The 16,190-nt window shown below is 50.1% G+C and overlaps 1 protein-coding gene across 1 annotated transcript in view; it reads left to right on the top strand.

Annotated features, from left to right (window-relative positions):
* The window catches only part of POLR1G (RNA polymerase I subunit G), a 234,120-nt gene extending 221,511 nt beyond the window's left edge, over positions 1–12,609 (top strand). The window contains exon 3 of the mRNA XM_085625570.1: positions 11,365–12,609. Coding sequence (XP_085481696.1) covers positions 11,365–12,193 — 829 coding nt within the window. The 3' untranslated portion in view covers positions 12,194–12,609. The remainder of the gene's footprint in view (positions 1–11,364) is intronic.
* The last annotated feature ends 3,581 nt before the right edge of the window (positions 12,610–16,190 follow it).

Below are 16,190 nucleotides of genomic sequence, written 5' to 3'. Positions count from 1 at the left end.
GTCACTGCTCTCTGATCCCAGCCTAACAAATTCTCTACTGAGATAAGGGTCCCAAAGCCTCAGCCTTCTCGAGAATAATTGTGAGAGGTCCTTCAACTTGGGGCGCTTGTCCTAAAGTGACCTGTCAATGCACTTTTTTTAGGTCCTTGACACACTTGGTTAGAAAGGTGGTCATCTGTCCATCAATCTCTGGGAGTCTTAACTACTTTGCCCTCCACCTTACATTCTTCCCTTAGACATACTCAAATCTTTTCCAAAGGCTTCCTGAAGCTCAAGGCAATGTACTGGGCTAGGACAGTGTCTGTCTCTTGCGGGACTCTCATATCTTCTGGTGTTTGGGTATGATGATTCTGGTCATCAACCCTCGGGTGCTTGAGCTCTGGATTTGGGCACCAGGGCCTGCTTTCATCGTACCCATCTGAGTTTCCTCAAGAATCCTTGTCATAGTGGCAATCCCCATCAATGGGTTCTGGGCCTAGGCCATTCTCGTAATCTGGAGCAACATCGTCGCAGGCGATAGTATGTGGGTGGGTTGCACTAACCTCTGAGTACTCTGAGTAAAATTGGTCTGGGCTGAGTCCCGGAGTGCTAGTCCTCAAGACATTGCATCTCTAGAATACAGATCCTAATCAGGGCGTGTGCTTCGGGCCAGCATGGTAAACACATCCAAAATGCAAACAATCCAAGTATATGGGCCAAAATCACTGTTCTGTGTATTCTCCTCACATTGTCTTTCAAAATAATTGATGCTCGGTTTGCTTCAAGGACTGTTGGAGGGCGGCAATCGAGAAGGACCTTTCTTAGTTCATCTAGAGCAGTGGTCTTCCAACTTTATAATGCCATGTGTATACCCCCCTGAATTTTTCACAATTATTTTATTACATTGGCAATGTTTAAAATGTCTAGACCTATTCAAAAGTTGCAGTTAATTTGTGCTGCCCATTTTAAAAATGCAATTAAATACATGATTGCCAAACATACTATTCTAGTTACCTTAGAATTACCCCCAGGCGTCAGACTGGATCCGGAAAGTTTTTTGTCAGCAGTGCCCCTGTGCGTTGGAAGGTGGCGTCGGTCGACTCCACGTTCGGCGTCCTGGTCGCCGGGATGTCGTCACGGTAGCTACATAGACGCCGCCCTCAAACTTTTTTCTCGACTTTTGTCGACTTCGATGTTTTTTTTAGTCCATTGACTCCTGGTGCACGAGGGATGCCCGGATTTAAGGCTTACAGTTCCTGTAACCGACTGATGTCAGTGACGGATCTGCACCGTGTGCACCTCTACTGCCTGGAGCGCGACCACGACCCCAAGTCGTGCTCCAACTGCCAGACCATAGCCCGAATTTTTTGCGGGAGAGAACCTGAAAGCTACTCGAGGACCGGCAGTCGGCTCCGCATCGCTCGAGGTCGCGGAGGAGGTCGAGGGACCGGTCGCGGAGCCAACACCATTCTTCCTTTAAGTCTTCACACTCGTGGTCCGGTAAGTCGAAGCACAAAAAAGTCGAAGAAGCATCGTCGCTTTTTGACTTCTCCCTGTCGGCCAACGCTACGAGGGATGTGGGCGATGCCCCCCCTGTCGGCTCCGGGTTTCTCCCCTTTCTGGGAGCAACCCCTGCCCAGCTTCGTCACTTCTACAAAGCGATGCACGCCATCTTTGGGCAGCCCGCCTTCGGGCGCCGCAGACTCAGCTGGGGTCCCCTGGGCCTTTGGCGGCTTTGGCCTTGGTGCCGCAGGATCCCCTTGGATCCAGGCCTGGATCCGGATCGGTGTTGGTCAACCTAATTACGCCACCCCTGGCGCCGATTCCACCAGTACCACATCCGCCACCGGAGTTGGCTGTGTCCCCAGCTGACGTCAACCCCGGCCTCTACCTCGAGGTAGACACCGAGTATGACCGGTGTCGACCGACGCCAGATCAGACGTCGGCAGGTTCTTTTGTGCCCCTGTTCTACCCTGGCTCTTTGAGATCAGATTGGCAGCTAGAGGACTGGGAGGTGTCTGGGGACCCTTTAACTGACCAGTTGGCATATGAACACGGACTGGGGAGAGGAACTGGGGGAAGCTAGTGGTCTGGATACCTCACCAGACCATGGCATGTTGTCTCCTCCTACTGTGGCTACGTAGGAGGGAGCGTCAAATGCAGTGGTGTTGCGTAGGGCAGCTGAGGCTGTCCACCTCAAGCTACCTACCGTGGCAGTCAGGTTTAACTCTGCAGTAGGACCTGAAGTTCCAGTTGGCACAACATCAGGGGAATCTGTCCGATTGCGTCCAGATCTTAGAGGTCACTGCACACCAATTGCAGTGGTGGCTCACAAACCAGGATTGGGTTGGTGGCAGTTCTCTCTCCCTTCCCCCAACCAGAGTTCACAGTGGTGACCGATGCATCACTTCTGGGATTGGGGCGGCCACATGGAGGAGGTGGAAATCAGAGGCCTCTGGTCTCCGGCTGAGTCCGGGCTCCACATCAGTCTTCTGGAGCTTCGGGTGATTTGTCTTGCACTCCTTCCTTCCCTCTGTCCGGGGAAGAGTAGTGCAGGTGTTCACGGACAACACCACCGCCATGTGGTACTGCAACAAACTAGGTGGTGTGGGGTCGTGGACCCTATGTCAGGAGTCCCTCTGCCTCTGGACATGGCTGGAAGGTCTGGGCATATCCCTGGTGGTTCAACACCTGGCAGGTTCCATGAAGGCCAGGGGCTTAGCTGCAGGTGCATGATGGATCACGAATGGCGTCTTCACTCGGAGGTGGCGCAAGGTCTCTCTCAGCAGTGGGGAGAGCCTTGGTTAGATCTATTCACCACCTAGGAACGCGCAATGTTCGCCGTTCTGCAAGTTGGAATTTCCAAGGCGGCACTCGCTAGGCGACACTTTTTGTCGAGAGTGGAGTTGCGATCTTCTATACGCATTTCCGCCTATACCACTTCTGCCCGGAGTGCTGAAGAAGATCAAGCTCAACCAGGCCCAAGTCATTCTTGTGGTTCCGGATTGGGCACAAAGAGTCTGGTATCCCAAGCTGCTCAACATGGCCATCGATCCTCCGATCCGACTGCCTCTTCGGGAGGATATTCTGTTGCAGCAGCAGTCGACGGTCCTCCACCCAAACCTGTCCAGCCTCCACCTCCTTGCGTGGAAATTGAGCGGGGCAGTTGACGTTGTTTGACCTGCCTCACGAAGTCTGTGATGTTATCTTGGCAGCCAGGCGTTCCTCCACTAAGACGGTAGACGCCTGCTGATGGAACAAATTGTGGCATGGTGCACAGCAAAGGCTGTGTATCCCCTTTCCGTCCCTCTTTCTGAGGTCCCGTTGTTCCTCCTTTCTCTGGCCCAGCAGGGCTCCGCTCTGGGTACTTTCAAGGGCTACCTCTCGGCAATTTCAGCCTTTCTTAGGTTTCCTGACCAGCCCTCTCTTTTCAAGTCCCCTATTGTAAATAGATTACTTAAGGGCTTTACTCATCTTTGTCCTCCTGTTCCCTGCATAATGCCCCAGTGGGACTTGAACTTGGTTCTTACCTATCTTATGTGCCCTCTTTTTGAGCTACTACATAACTGTTCTCTCAGGCTTCTCACTTTGAAAACTGCCTTTCTGATGGCCATCACCTCTGAGGGTGAGTGAGCTCCATGCACTTTCTTCCAAGCCTCCTTTTCTGGCTGTTCATTCGGACAGGGTTGTCATAAGAACTAGACCATCCCATCTTCCCATGGTGGTTACTTCTTTACACAACGGGCATCACTTTGCCCATCTTCATTCCACTTCCACATCCTTCAAAAGAGGAAGAGAGGCCCCACCGCCTGGATCGAAAATGTATGCTTTCCTTCTAGTTGGATCACACAAAACGATTCCGGGTGGACGACCAGCTCTTTGGTTACGTGGGCGCTAAGAAAGGTCGGGCTGTGCACAAACAGACCATCTCCAGGTGGGTCGTTCTGTGCATCAGTCTGCTATTCTATGTTAAAGAAGGAGCCTCCAGTGGGACTGCGCGCCCATTCCACCAGGGCGACGGCAGCTACCACTGCTTTGGGATGAGGAGTCCCCCTAAATGAAATCTGTCAGGCATCTACGTGGGCATTGCTGCACACGTTCACCAAACACTACTGCCTGGACAGCCAAGTCCGGTTGACTGCTTTTTGGGCCGTTCTGTTTTTCAGGACTTTCTGGTGTGAACTTAGTTTGTTGACCCACCTCCGGGGTTGGTATTGCTCGGGTATCTATTCTAAGGTAGGGAATCTATAACTGTTTCTTTCAGATGAACAAGTTACCCCGGCGACCACGACGACTAACGCGGAGTCGACCAACACTACCTTCTGATGCGCAGGGGTACTGCTGATGAAAACTTTCCGGATCCAGTTTGACGTCTGGGTTATTCTAAGATAAGGAATCTATAACTAACCTATGTTTCTTACAGATCTATCGTTACTGAAGGTAAGTAACTTGTTCGTTAGTGACGTTCCATTACAGTGTGGGCTCCAGTTTGAAGACCCTGCAATAGTCATCTGCTGCTGTTCCATCCTGTCAGAAAAGGTAATTAAACGCACAGTGCCACCTTGCACTGCAAATTACAGATAACTAATGTAAATAGACGGTGCAACTCACACAGTTAATCTTTATACAACAGAATACCAGAAGAAAACAAATCCTAGGGGGGAGGCTTACTTATCTGCAGCAGGGAAGAAAGAGTTAGAGGCTGAAGATTTTGGATGTCTCAATGGGGACAAGTGTGTTGTCTTTATAGAAGACTCCATGGACTGTATAATCAAAAGTGCCCCAGGAGACCAACGTGTCTGCGCCCGCTTTATATGTCCCAGGGGCTCCTTGGTATTATAGATGGGGCTACATATAGATGCTTCCTCAGCCTCTTATGTAACACAAAAGGCGCGCAACCTCTGTGTGCTAGGGAGCTTCCGCATGTGCATGGTCCTCTTCAAATTAGGAAGCTGCCACTGCACCCGTATTGCATTACTGATGTTTGCACACAAGCAAAGGAACTATCCGGTTGAGCACAGTCAGTGCGCACCTTGAAAGGAAAGAAAGGGGGTCCCACGGACCCTCCGGCATCTCCCTGCATGTGGCCGCAGTCAATCATTGCACCTGTCTGCCAGGGATTTCTGCCCATTTTATATCCAAGATGGGCTGCCTGAGCAGTAAAAAGGCAGACCAGTCTGTCTTTCACTAATACACTGCTTCCTCCCCTGCTTTTTCGGTGTAGTAGGGTGAACTGAACTGGCCTGTGCTTGGCGTACCCTCTTAACATTGCACCACAGTGTAGACCAGGGCAGTGCGCCCAATCTGTGATGAGCCCTTGTGTTCCCAATTAATAATGTACATATTTCTGCCAATGACCGGTTTGTCTGTTTTTCAGTCTGTTCCGAATCTTCCTCTTGCTACATCTTCACAACCTCTCTACATGAGCTATGTGGTCTGAATATAGGCTTTCAGAATTGTCTTTCCCAAATAGAGACCAGAAGCCCTAAATGCAAAGTTTTTTTTGTTTAGATTTTTAAACAAGTTGCATTTTGGATCGGAAACACATTAAGCGAAGAGCCATGAGCTGTCGCGCTATCTGACACCTGACATGCAAAAACATAAACTTATTTTGCTTCTGCATTGGAAAGTAGATATGGGTTTTCTACATTATTTCTTAAAGTCATCAGTGTTTGAAAATATATTTCAAATCAAAAACAATTTTATTCGGTTTCATTCATGAAAACCATAAAAGTTACACAGCATTCAGATCACCTTAAAAACATGATATAATAAAATTACATACAGTTCATATAAATAAAAGAAGTAAAAGTTGACCCCATAGATAAAATTCATATACTAAACATAATAACATAAAAAACTGGGGGTGTCTGCCACCAGATGAGAATACCAAGTTTCCAAACATGCCCTCGTTCTCACGGTAGATTTCAAATAACCCACAATGAAAAAGATACAGTCTGCCTTCAGCAGTTGAAGATACAAAAGCGCTGGGCGAACCTGATTAACATTCAGCTTCTTTAAAAGGGGGATTAAAAAATTTCTCCGGGGTACCTCATAAAATTTGCAAAATAGCATGAAGTGTAGCAAGTCCTGCAGAGACTCACTGCCGCCACCGCAGGGTGCGAACACCGGACCTCTACTGCACCCTTTGGGACGGCGAGTAGCTTTCTTAACAAACTCCACATCCTTTTGTACAATCAGATCAGGCTTTGAGAAGAGTTCAGGACACCCCAACTCTTCAAGGCAACCTCTAATATATTTCAGCCATGGTATTCGGGACATATGATCAAGGCTCATACAACCAGTTAGAATCTGCTGGCTAAATCCTTATTCAGCCAACACTTGAGCCAAAAGGGGGGTGCAAAGCCAAGCTGTCACATAGAAAAAGTATCCTCAATTCCTCGTGAGCCACCAGGTTCGATACACCGCTTGGGACACTCAGTAAGCTCTTTAAAAATATATTCTCAACCACCTGTAATGCCTCTGTGCCCCCAAATTTCACTACCATAGCACGCTGTTGCTATACTTTTGGCCTGGTAAACTTTCAATTGGGCGCTTGCCCATCTTTGCGGCAAAGTTGAAAATTACGGCGTTTACCCTCGTGAGCTGACCCTTTTTCTTCTGAATGAGAGGCCCCCACTTCAGACGATCATCCATTAAAACTCCCAGATATGAAAAGATGGACGTCAGAGGGACATTCTCACGGCCTACTGCAAAGACTAACTTTTTCCTGGGCAGTGTCCCTACCTGCGTTATATATGGTTTGGCATTGTTTATAGCTAGGTCTCGTGCCCCCATAAAATTTAAAAAGGTGTCAAGCAGGGATTGGAGTCCCCTAGCGGGTCTGGCTATAAGGACCGCATATAGTAGGACAGGGAGACTCTGTCGACCTACATACGGGAAGTCTGCCCCTGTGTTAACCAAAGCTCAATCCAGATCGTTTATATAGGGGTTGAACAAAAAAGGGGCCAAGCTGCAGCCTTGTCGTACACCCCTCCCAATTTTAAAATCCCTAGAGACACGACGATCCTGAGCGTATCTAACGTTTGCCTTAGTGGCCCTGTGCAGATCCTCTAGGAAGTTAGCAATGTTATCCTACACCCCCATAGCCCTTTATGGACTGCCACAGCTTGACCCGGTTGACGCAGTCAAACACGGATGACAGGTCCATGAAGGCCATGTAGATCTTGCCTGGGCAGGCAATCGTGTACTTACCGAGTATCATATAAAGATTAAGGCATTGGGCCACAGTTGCCCGCCCGGGACGAAACCCGTATTGAATATCAGAGAGTATATTGTGCTCCCCTGCCCAGGTAGATAATCTTTCTAAAAACACCCATCCTATAACCTTTACCACTGAGTCAAGAAGGGAGATCGGCCTATAACAAAAAGTGTTGTTGAGGTCCCCCTTCTTAAACACCGGCACAATAGTTGAAGTGAACTAGGAGTCAGGGCAGCCATCCCTGGCTGCAGTATTAAACACGGCCACAAGAACCGGTGCCCAAAAAAGTGGATCTGATTTGAAGAGGTCCGGTTGGATGCCGTACGGGCCTGACGCCTTGTTACGTGTCGGGCCCGCAATCCCAACCTCGATCTCATTCTGATCAAAAACCACGGCGGCCATGTCCGCCGCCTTAACTGGCTGTTGAGATTGATGCGTACGGCCCTTAAACATAGATTGAAAATGGGACACCCATTCTTCCTCGGTGATATGGGAACCTAAGTCGTTACCTGTAACTTTCTCAGAAAGCGGTCTATTGACGATACCCCAGAACCTTGAACTGTTTCCTAGCGTACTCTTGTCTAACAGTTCCCTCCAGGCCTCCTCCTTCAGGACACCCCTGCGTTTAGCCAAAACCTGTTTGTATTCATTACGACAGGCACGTATCAGTGGTTGGTTTCTCGGGGTGGCTTTCAAAACCTCCTTCAGCTTTCACACTGCCTGAGAGCAGGATGAATCAAACCATCTAGGATTTGAATTAACTACCCAACGTGCAGGTGCACTTAGGAGTTCCCCTACCCTACTGGTGATAACATTATAGGCACTGAGGACATCCCTCGAAGAGGTACCTGATGCGACACAAAGTGCTAGTTCGGCAGCACATGAGTCTCTTACCGTACTATGAAAGTCATCAGGGGAAACCTGTGACCATTTAAGAATGCGCCTACCGTCTGTTGGTCTTAGTGTACCCGGTATCACCACCCTAGATTTGCTAAGAAGGAGGGGGCCATGGTCGCTGTAGACACTTTCCTTTTTAGAAAACCCACTAATAAAAGGCTGAAGGGTAGATGAAATTAGGATATAATCAATAAAAGATCCACTACTCTCCCTTTAAAAGAAGCAACAAAAGCTTTGCTCTGTGGGGCATTAATGACATTAGATCAAATTCATTAAGTAAGTTATTCAAGACTTCTCCTCGGGTCGAATGTTCAAAGTGAAACTCCTGCATTCGGGGACAACCCAATTCAGCCATACTAGTATACCTCGGATCTCCATAAGGGTGTATGTTAAAATCGCCCAGCACCAATAGGTTGTGTGATACAAAGCCACAGGTCTGCTTATATAAGAACCCAGCTGGGCGATGTTGCATTCCCCCAAATTACTTGACGTTGCGTTATAAAAGTTTATCAGGCCCATAATAGTAGTCCCCTTCTTCCATACAATAGCCTGAAGACCCAACTTCGAAGACGGGAGGGTCTGAATTCGGCAATCCACTGCCAACAATACATAAATAACCAAACCACCCTTAGCTCTACCACATGCCGGTGGCGATGCCGGAATGAAGAAGGCCTTGAATCCCTCCAAAAATAAATTACAATTCACCAGCCATGTCTCCTGGAGACATATCACTGAAAATTGCCTGACGAACTGCAGCCAAGTGGGATCCTGAAACTTATCTGCCAGGCCTGCAATATTCCACGACAAGATATTATTATTGGGTACACTGGAGACCAACACACTTTGCTCAGTTGTAGGATAAACCTTGTGCTGGGACTGTATCTCTATGGTGGGCTTTACAGAATTATGTTGTCAGTCACACTCCTCCAGCCTAGATAGTGTAGAATATCTATTAGATAGCTCTAGAGGGGGGACAGGGTAGTGCCCAACTGGTTGGTTTTGACTATGTGCAACTTGTGGGCACCATTGGTAATGTGCTGCAGAGGGTTTTTGAAGCCACCTTTCCCGGGGAACGTACATATTGCAAGTCCCTAGAATATACCTATATGTGTCTACTTTATAGAAGAAACCTAATGGTAGTGCCTTAACATCAGACCTATAAATTAAAGGGCCTGAATTGGTGTCCCTGGATAGAATTGTTCCTGCTAGAAATGCTCTATTGAAATTCACAATAACGCAATCACCCCCTCCAGATTTCCGTGAGCTGCCTATCCAGCCAACTCGATGCACCATGATATGTCGTTCAGCCCTTAAACCCACAGTGGTATTATTAGATAACCAGTGTAGTACTTTATTTTTGAGCTGGGAAAAATCCTCCTTAATGCCCTTCGGGAGCGGTGGCACGTTCCCCAGAATCACTACATAGGGCGTAGATTCTGGTGGGAGATGAATACCTAGAAAGTGCTGAAATTCTTCCACTGGCTGCCCCTGTGTGCCCGCTGTCCGACCGCCTGTAGATTGGTGACCCAGCCCATGCTGCTGTGCAGGCAAACCTCTACTGGATACCTGACTTTCCCTTGGACCGACTGCCTCTGCCCGAGCTACATAAATCGTCGGGCACTGACAATGTGGCTGTTCCCTGACAGCAATCTCTGGCCGTGTAGTTAACTCCGTGTCAATTGCAGGGCTAGGTCCCATATTATCACTAGACACACTTGGGATCACAAGTTCATGCGACTGATTTCGTGCTGCTAGACTTTTCTCGATTGAGGTCAACCTCTCGAGAATGGGACCTAGCTTATTGTCCTGCATACTGTTCAGAATAGCTTGAAAAGTTTGTTACCACCGAAGAGTGGATTCGAAACTATCAGCACGGAAACCATGGGCTTAATTACTGGCTTAGTGACTGGCTTGGTAACTGGGTTAGATTTAGGTTTCTTAGCTTTGCTCCCAATAGTTTGAAGTTTCCTTTTGCTGCTCCCACTGGTCCCAGGGGTCCCCTTTGCGGGCAGTTAAAGACTCTTGCTACATGGATCTAAATGTATATCTGCATGATTTTGTGTGGCATTACCGTCTTTCCTTTGTAAGCTATGGGCGACACTACTCTCTCTGTTTTCTATTATGACGACGGGAGCGAGAGGCCTATGCGTGGCCTCACGCGGGGCTTCCGGCAAGGAAAGTAACTTCTCGGCCTGAGCGCTATTACGCGACCCTGGGCAGATGGATAAGCTCAGGGGTTCTGTGATAGCTTCCACCAGGGGTACGCTGGGGTCGACTGTTAATGGACACAAACTATTAGATGGTGATCTAGAAAGACGCCTATTCACTGCCTCAATCGCTTTGTCAATTACAGCAGCCGCCCTCAGCAAAAATGAATCCATAGCCGTAACAGCGGCGTTGGTGCCAACATTTGCGCCTACTGAGGCCATTGGTATCTTCCGCCTCCCCATACCTTTGTTACTTTTTTAAGCTAATTCAATGTTAATACAATGTCACGAATGGATAGGGACAGGCAAGGCAAATCCAGAAATAGTCCCGTAATGCGGGATCCCCATATTGTTAGTCCAACAATACCACCACAGTCCCTTGCCAAGAATCTGTTTCTGTATTATTCTGGCCAAATTGATATGCACACATCAAACTGGATGGGCCTACCTCCTTCAATCAGTGTTCAGGAATCCTGAATGGCCGAGTAGCCACAGCGGTAAATACTGGGCACCGGTGAAACAGCTAAGAGGGTTGGCCCAGCTCAGCCTCAGCCGGGCGAAGATGGGCCCGCCCTTGGCCCGGGCACGGCCCAGGCACACCCGCGCGTGTCCCGCGCTGTGGGAGCCCCGGCAGGAATTTAAAGCGCCGGCTGGGTCGATGCGCACGTTGGCGGCTGCGCGATGGCGCTGGGAGCCGCTAGGGAGGCTGGGGGATGTGGTTCCACTACTCCCCGGTCCGCTTCCTCACTCCTCCTTCCTTGGCACCCTGCAAGGGGGTGAGCAGTAGCAGTACCTGGCCCAACAGCAGTATCAGGGTGTCAAAATGAGGAATTAAAGAAAGGAAAGATGCTTAGTGAGAATCTTTTAGTCTATCTCACAAGAAAAATCAGTTCAAAGCGTTTTTTTTTGTTTTTTCTTTTTTTTTAATACTGACTGTACAAAAGAAATACCCTTAAACGTTTTTGTATCAATACAATCATGTTGTCTGTTCTAATAAGGAAATGGCAAGCTTCCATACCTAAACATAATTTTTAAAATGTTGTTCTCTTTCATCCTTAGTTTTATCAGCAAGAATATCCCCCTGATTGGATTCAAATCTGTGAAGATCAAAAACGATGGAAAGAAGCGACTTTACAATATCTTCAGCTCCCCGCAAGAGATGTGTTCCTCCCGTGTTCTTGTACCTTCAGAGGACCACAACCAACTGCTCTCTGGTCCCTCCTTCCATGGCTACATAAACATATGCAACTGTTTTGGCTACCCCAGTGGTGGTCTGCATCCTGTTCCAGGCACTCCCATCCTGAAAATCCCTGAAGGCCTCAAGCAGAGATTTCTGCCTTTTGGGGCAACAACTGCAACCAGGACTGGTAGGTTAGGAGAGGATGGTGCACAGGTGACCCATTGTGAACCCATGTGGACGGATGGTGTGAAGAGAAAGAAAAAGAGAAAAACGCCTGAGAAGGTTGAGGAGGTTCTAGATCAGTTACTGTGTGTAAAGCAGGAGGAAATGGACAGAGAAGGTGCCTGGGGTAACTCTCCTGAGATGGATCAGGGCTCTCGAGGCTCCTGTCTCGCCGCCAAGGGCCTGCCAATCACCGAGAATACAATAAAAAAGAGGAAAAAAAAGCGAGAGAAGGAGCATGCAGACTTCTCTGTGACAGCCCTAGAAGTGAAAGACACCCTGAAAGATGAAGCCTTTTCATCTGTGATCAAGGAGGAGGCAATTACAGAGCCATCGGAGGGCATCTCAGATGAGACGTTCAGGATTCAACACAGTAAAAAGAAAAAGAAGCGCCAATCCCAGGAAATTCTAGAAGAGAGATTCCCCCCCACAGCTACTGAACTGGGCTCTGTGTTTAAAAAGAAAAAGTGCCATACCAAAGCGTGAAGTGGCATGCAGCCACTGACTACTCAGCCAAACAAGAAGAAATTAGGAGCTTTCCAATCCAGCTCCAAGTGGAAAAACTGCTTCCAATTAATCAAGCGCATCTCGGCCAAGGTATCTCTGGTCTCATCTGCAGGTATCCACCATTAAAGTAGGAGTGGAACTGTGTGGCTTATCTGAGGACTTCCGCTTGGGGGTTGATGTGGTAAAACCATCTGTGAAGTCTGATGTAACGGTGTTTTAACTGTTCCTGATACTTTAATCCATTTAAGCACCTATATGGAGGTGGTTTCACTTCTCTGTGACTTCCTGTGCTGTTCCTGACTCTTGAACTCCTTTTTGCTGTGTTACTGCATTCCATCAAGGAATTATTTGTCTTCATTTATAATAAACAAGTCATATGCTTGGCTGGCAATGAGTATTTGTGCTTGGTTGACAGATCATTTTTCGTGATCTCTTTATGTAAAAGTTTTGATGACACCACAAGCTGCCTGTTTTTTTTTTTTTTGTTTTTTTTTTTGTTTTTTTGAAACCGTTTATTACAAGACTCAAAAATATACAAATATGGGCCTACAACCTTCCGGCCGGCCGCTAGCAATGAAAGGAGCATACGATATACATTTATAAAACACATGGTGCTGCGGCCGAGCATGCACAGGAGTTAACATCGTTGCGAGCCGCACCATCCAGACCCCACTATACGGTTCCATTTTAAACTTAAAGAACAAGTACAAACAAACCCACAAGGCAATCCTCAATCGGGAATAGCAACACGTGCTCCCCTAGAGGGGAAATCCTAGCCATCCATAGGAATCTCAAGAGGGGGGAAAGATCGGAACTAGGGCTGGTTAAATCCAATGCCCAGGTACCGGGGGGATGAGTTGGCTAAGGGGACGGGGCCGGCGACGGATCAGGCAATAACGGTGGAGCACAGATTCCCCCGCGGTAGGCGTTCCAGGGGCCCCACACTTTCACCCATGTCCCAGGCTTACCTCTCGCCACATACACCACCTTTTCCCGAAACATGCACCAATCCATATGTTCCTTCCAGGCTGAGACAGTCGGGGGCCTCTGGGATCCCCACAGCTGGGCAATATCACGCTTGGCAACCATATACCCCAGAGTCACCCACCACGTCTGCGGCACCGAATAGTCGGTAGGCTCCCACACATTCAACAGGCATCTCCTCGCTTCGGGCAACAGCGCCACATGCGTAACCACTCGCAGCACCTCATGCACACCACGCCAGAACCCCTCCACCTCCGGGCACTCCCACAAGATATGCAGAAAAGTCCCCAACGCACCACACCCACGCTTACACAAACCGTCCTCAGCATAGCCCATACGCAGGAGCTTTGGCCCCGTAGACCCTGTGGAGTATCTTGAGCTGGACGAAACGAAGGCGAGCCGGTATGGCCACCTCTTTCGGGGAGGCCACCGCGGAGATCCAGTCCTCGTCGTCCAGCTCCAGCCCGTCGGCTACCCAAGCCTCACGAAGGGCAGTCAACAAGTCTGAGCGGTCGTTGATCAGTTTTTTGTAGATCAGTGAGATCATGCTGTCAGGGATGTGACCATCCAGCACTCTATCCTCCAGGGGGGAACACTCCGGGATGGAGGCAACGTCTGGAAAGACGGAGCCCAGCGCATGACGGACCTGCAAATACCGAAAGTACTCGCTGCCCTGCAACTGAAATTCCGTCTGCAGCATCCCAAACGTTTTAAATCCTCCCCTCGTCCAGAGATCCCCCACTTTGCTAATGCCTATTATGTCCCACTTCTCAAAGCCCTTCGAGGTCCACAAGGAGCCCAACCGCTCAGACGCATATAGTGGTGACGCCCGGGTCAAACGGTCCTTCCACCCCATAGCTGCATTGGCCGCGTGCCACACTCGCACCATGACACGCGTGGGGCCCGTTAGGCGAGCGTCGGGCGCGCTAGAGTAGAGCGCTCGATTATGGTCACCACCTGGAAGTAGCATCCTATCCATTTCAAATGCCGGGTTTAAGGCGGGCCCATATAGGCCCTGATTAATCGCAGCTAGCTGGGAGGCCCAATAGTACAGTTTGATATCCGGGAGGGCAATCCCCCCGTCATACCATGGGAGCGTCAGCTTCGCCAGGGCAATACGTGGCCTCCCGTCCCAGAACAGGCGGCGCTGCAAGCTCTCCACTTCGCGGAAGTAGCGCGCTGGGACGAGATCCATAGTGTTCTGCAACGCGTACAGGAAACGCGGCAGCGACATCATTTTAAACAATGCCGCCCGGCCGAGCGGCGAAAGCGGCAAACGCCGCCAGCGCGCGACATCCTCTTTCAGACGCTGGAGGGGGGGAAGCAAGTTCCGATCATACCGAGCCTCCGGGTCCAGAGTAATGAAGACACCCAGGTACCTAAATCCCTGCGGGGCGACCTGGATCGGACAGCCCCGCGGGAGGATAGGAGCCTCCCCGGAGAGAACATACACACACGATTTAGCCCAGTTGATGACGAGACCGGAGTTACGACCGAATGAATGCAAAACATCAACCAGTACTATGAGTGATTTACGTGGGGAAGCTAGGTACAAGAGGATGTCATCAGCGTATAGGGATACGCGGTCCTCATACTCGGGGGTCCAGCGGAGACCACGGATGGAAGGCTCCCACCGCAGCCACTCTGCCAGGGGCTCCAAGGCAAGTGCAAAGTGGAGCGGCGATAAGGGGCAGCCCTGCCGTGTGCCCCGGCCCAGCTCGAACGGAGCCGATACTCTTCCGTTCACCAACACCTGCGCCAATGGGCCCGAATACAGCAATTTGACCCAACTGATGAACCCTGGGCCAAATCCAAACTTCGCAAGCATCGCCCAGATGTATGGCCATTCAAGCGTGTCAAACGCCATGGTGGCGTCCAAGGACGCCAAAATGGCCGGCTCCCGTATAAACGGGACACGTGCGAGCACACCATGCAAACGCCGCAGATTAAGGGCTGTGTTGCGATGGGGAATAAAGCCGGACTGGTCCTGATGAACCAAATCGCCCACCACGCCGACCAGCCGATTGGCCAGTACCTTGGCGAGAATCTTGGGCTCCGCATTCAGTAGCGAAATGGGCCGATAGGATGTAACCCGGTCCCGGGGTCTCCCCTCCTTGTGGATGACCACGATTGTAGCCAGACGCTGGTCCAGCGGAAGGGAGCCCACCGAGTGTGCCGCCAGGAACATAGCCCGGAGGTGGGGTGCCAGCGTATCCGGTCGCAACTTGTACAACTCGATAGGGAGACCATTCGGACCCATGGCCTTGCCGGAAGCGACCGAGCGTATGGCGAGAGCGATTTCGTCGGAGGTGGGAGCGGCGTCCAGCAACACCCTGTCATCCCCGGAAAGGGACGGCAGCGCGATATCCCTGAGCAGGGCACGGGAATCCTCTTCCGAGCAGGGAGACACCGGGGAATACACCCCACGGAAATAATCCGTGAAACAGGAGACGATTTCTTCTGGCTCAGTTACACACACACCATCCGTTTTCTCAATCAGGGGGACCACACGATTCTCTCTCTTTTTTTTGTCCAACCACGCTATCAGTTTTCCAGCCTTATCACCCACATCATACAGTCGCCCCTGTTGCTCTCTACTGAGGCCCCTGGCCGCCTCCGTGACGAGGGCCCTATAGGCCGCCTGCTTGAGTTGGAGGACATGTAATGCGGCATCCGTCACCCCACCTTCTAGATTACCCTCCAACTCGGCTATTTCAGCCTCCATCCGGTCACCTCCTCCCGCTCGCGCCTCCGGGCGTGGGAAATAAGGGATAGGGCTTCCCCTCGGAGTACTGTCTTGAAGGCCTCCCACAGTGGTACGGCCGAAGGCACGGACCCCACATTCTCATCAAAATATCGCTGAAGGGATTTAATCAATTCAGCGCGAATGGTGGGGTCGCGCAGGTACCAAGGATTGATTGGGACCACCCTACCCTCACCCCTCGGGAAGACATCAAAGTGCAGTAGGAGCGGGGAGTGGTCCGAAATACCC

The sequence above is a fragment of the Triturus cristatus genome, chromosome 9 (assembly GCF_964204655.1).
Source record: "Triturus cristatus chromosome 9, aTriCri1.1, whole genome shotgun sequence".
NCBI lineage: Eukaryota > Metazoa > Chordata > Amphibia > Caudata > Salamandridae > Triturus > Triturus cristatus.
The sequence above is the reverse complement of the archived record's forward strand: the minus strand, read 5'-3'. Positions and strand labels throughout refer to the sequence as shown.